We start from the raw sequence: 3,850 nt of genomic DNA on the forward strand, positions 1-3,850 counted from the left end.
TCCTACCTGGGAGCGCGCTCATCATGATCTGCTGCAGGTAATGTACCAACTATATCTGATGACCTCAAACAACCCCACGTCAAAAGACAACAACTGTCCCTTTAAAAAAACATAGTACACTGTTCCTAGTTCTTGTCGCCTAGCAACCTGGACAACGCGTAACTTTTTTTCACAGTAACTTTTAGTGTTCAATGTCTTGCCTTTAACAGTATTGTTAGCTGTTGAACTGAAACACAATACTGACATTTAACGGAGTGATTCTCAGACTCTCTGTCACTGTTTTCATTACCACAGCGCAATGCATCCTGGGATATGTTGGACCAGGAAGGATCCACCTGTTGCAGCCTGTGAAACAGGGCAGTGTAGTCGGTCTTCAGCTGCGGCCTCTGAAGGATGAGACACAGCTCACATTTTTGTTTAAAAAAGTTACGCGTTGTCGGGGTTGCTAGGCGACGCAACAGTAAAGGTGGGAACACCGAAAATCCTCCATAGACCACAACGTCTCATTTGAAGGATGCGGCTCCTGAAGTTGGACTCAGCTCCAGGTACCTGTCAGGTGTGTGCTGCTCTCTCACCTGTAACAGCTGAACACCTGGCAGCTTGTTCTGCAGGTGAACAGGTGTACTACTCGGTCACAGACTAATTCCTGGTGTAATATTTGTGTTGGAGGGCGAGGAGCCAGCAGGAGCCCGGGCCTTAATTACTGTTGTTGTGAGTCACAGTGATGATGACAGCTTCCTGTTGTCATGCTGTTCCCCCTGTGGAGACGACCCCTCCGCCCCCTCAGACTGTTTCATAATTCATGTTGGCCACAGGTTGAAGCTGTGACCTGTTGCCTTGGTAACAGGAGCAAATCGTCCTGAAGACACAACCCCTCTCTTGTCCTCTTAGTGAGTGTTGTAGTAAAAGAACTTGTAACTCACCTGTTGTTGATTCAATGAGAAATCTGCAGGTGACAGAGACACCTGAGTGAGATGTAACGTGCGTTGCTAGGTAACAGACATAACAGTTGATAACTGATGTGTTTAGGATTTGATTCTGTAATGAATCCAGTCTTCTTCTCTTCCTGTCCTAAGACTTGAGACAGGACCAAGTCTGAACAGCTGATCTGGGATCAGGCACACCTGCTGTTTCCAGTTCTCCTTTGTAGTCCGGGTTAGCTGCTGCTAACTGCTAGCTGCTAACCCTGCAGTCACACTGGACGACTGGATCAGGTTTTTAACACAGTGAGCCAGGTATTAACCTGAAGGTGACACCTGCACAGGTGTGTCAGTGTGTGTCAGTGAGGAGGCTGAGACTGTTGTAGCTGCCAGATGTTTGCAGATGTTCCAGCTGCATGAGGCTGAGACTGGTGGTCCAGCAGGTCTGATGTGCTTTACAGACTTGGGGTGGTGCTCCTGCAGCTCTAACTGGTTTTTGTCCAACAGAGCGCTGCTCTTCAGGTGTCTGCCCCCCCCCCACCCGAGTCCAACATGGACACGTTTTTCCGCCGTCACTTTAAGAGGAAGGAGGCTGCACTGCAGGTGGAACCTGAGGCCACTTCCGGCCGCCAGCGAAGGCCCAGCGTGGCCGTCCCCACCAGTAAGGCCCGCCGCCGGTCCAACGTCGGCCTCCCTTCCTCCACCCTGACCCAGAGGCGACGGTCCAGTGTCCAGCTGCAGGGTGCGTTGCCCTGTGCGGGCGGGGGGCGTTTGGCGAAAGCATCCAGACACAGCAGGTTGGCAGGACACGGTCGCAGGCGCTCCAGCACCACCACTCCCAGCCTGAACCCGAGGTTCGCCGTGAGCAGGAAGAAGGTGGGGAAGCTGCGGACCATCGACACCCACCTACTGGGGCCGTCCATGCTGCTGGCCAGTCTCATCCAGATGGCTGAGGAGGAGGAGGAGGGGCTGGAGGCGGGGCTGCTGACTGGAGAGCAGCAGGTGGAGGTGAGGGGCGGGGCCAACAACAGGAGGATGTTCTCACGCTCCAGCAGCCTCCACTCAGACGGAGATGAGGACAGTGACGATTACTCCAGCAATGACGACAGCCAATCAGAAGCCAGTCAGCCGTCAGAGGTGGAGCAGCTGGCCGAGGAGGAAGACGACGCCTCCTGGTCCCCTGATGGACACGTCTCTCACTCCTCCACCCTGGAGGTGATGAGAAAGGTCCCCCAGCTGCCGTCGACCTCGCGGCCCCTGATCCGGGCCCCTCGCTGCCTCCGCAGGAACTCGTCTCAGGTGTGTTCAGGTGACTCGGCTCCTTACAGCCGCTGCCGCGCCTCCATCCAGAGGAGGAGGAGGAAGATCTCCACCATCTCCAAAGCTGGGAGCCCCTGGCCTGGGAGAGGGCCCCCGCTGCCCAGCCGCAGGGCCTCAGTCTACTACCTCACCCACCCGGCCTTCTACAGGGGCCCCGGGGCCCTCAGTCCTCTGGGGGCCCACGGCTACGACTCCCGCCTGGAGAACTGGAGCGCCTTCCTGCTGTATGTAGCCGGCTACTGTTTGATAAGTTAGCTTAACTCAGTTAGCTCAGCTCAGTTAGCTCACCTAGCTCGATTAGTTCAGCTCAGTTAGCTCAGCTCATCCTCAGTGTGTTGAAACACTCGTCTCTGAGTGTGTGTTCAAGTGTGTGTTTTCCTCCTCCCTCCTCTGGGTGTTCACCTGGTTTCCTGGTTTTACTGCAACATGTCACCTGGCTGAAGAGTTGTTTGTAGTTTTAGATCTGATGTGGAGAAAGTGAAAGTAGAGAGGTGATGATAAGGTTCAAGATTTCTTCATTTGTACCTGTAGATGTTCTTAGTGCAGAGGAGACAGGAAATACAGGTGAGGAGGCAGAGTCATGAAGGGATGGAGGATGATGACACAAACATCCTCATTAGCAGCTCACACAACAACGACTGATCACAGCAGCTCTGTTGCTAAGGTTCATGAATGTGTGTGTGTGTGTGTGTGTGTGTGTGTGTGTGTGTGCGTGCGTGCGTGTGCGTGCGTGCGTGTGCGGTGTGTGTGTGATGTCACAGCATAGTCAATAGTTCACTTATAAACACAGTAAGAACCCCCTCATGCAGACACATGGGGTGTGTGGTGAACGCTGGTTGCTCCTGATTGGCTGACACATACAGTATCTGTGTGAGTCACCTCATCAATAAAATGGTGTGATCAACAGGTTCATCACTGCAGTAAATCAGTGCTTACTATATATGAGGCTCCAGGTAACCATGGCAACAACAGTAGTGATGACATGAACAATTGCAATCAGACAAACAAATTAATGGTTGAATCAGATTTACTGTGTCTATGATGATGAAGGATCATGTGACGTCTCATCGTGGTGTTCATGAGACACTTCTAGAGCTCTCGGACCTGCCGAGACACTCTGTCTGCAGCAGGGACGGACTCAGACTTGTCTACACCTGGTTTGTCCTGCAGAGTGAAGGCCTTCATCCTCCACCATTTAAAGGAAACATTAACACAAATAAAACTATACATTAATAAAGTCAGAATCAAACAGTGCATGTCTCTTGTGGTTTCAGGAAAGCCATCGCGAAGTCAGGTCTGCAGCATGCGGCGACTCCGCCGAGCATCTCAACGTCCAGTCAGAGCGACCTGCTGCAAGAGCCCAGTAGCACCGTGGACTGGAGCGTGAGTCACTGACAGATAATATCCTCACTAATATCAGTCACTGCTCTCTGCACACACTGACAGTCTAATGTTAACTGATCAATAATAAGGAACTGTGGCTCTCAGTCCAGATGAAGCAGTTTAATGTCTGAGGAGGGAGACACTGTGAATCCTTCTTTAATGAAGATGAAGACACAACATGAAGGAGGTGGGAGCAGAAAGACCTGAGGTCTCAGGTCCTCAGGTCT

General features: G+C 52.2%; 1 protein-coding gene across 1 annotated transcript in view; it reads left to right on the forward strand.

Annotated features, from left to right (window-relative positions):
• Window positions 1-1,457: 1,457 nt before the first annotated feature.
• Window positions 1,458-3,850, forward strand: part of LOC111649629 (diacylglycerol kinase zeta-like) — a gene marked incomplete at its 3' end in the record, with an annotated part of 13,566 nt that continues 11,173 nt past the window's right edge. Inside the window, exons 1-2 of the mRNA XM_023399363.2 lie at window positions 1,458-2,464; window positions 3,515-3,623. Coding sequence (XP_023255131.1) covers window positions 1,473-2,464; window positions 3,515-3,623 — 1,101 coding nt within the window. The remainder of the gene's footprint in view (window positions 2,465-3,514; window positions 3,624-3,850) is intronic.

The sequence above is a fragment of the Seriola lalandi genome, unplaced genomic scaffold (genome assembly GCF_002814215.2).
Source record: "Seriola lalandi dorsalis isolate HSWRI2012SDOR001 ecotype SW California unplaced genomic scaffold, Sedor1 jcf7180002051436, whole genome shotgun sequence".
NCBI lineage: Eukaryota > Metazoa > Chordata > Actinopteri > Carangiformes > Carangidae > Seriola > Seriola lalandi.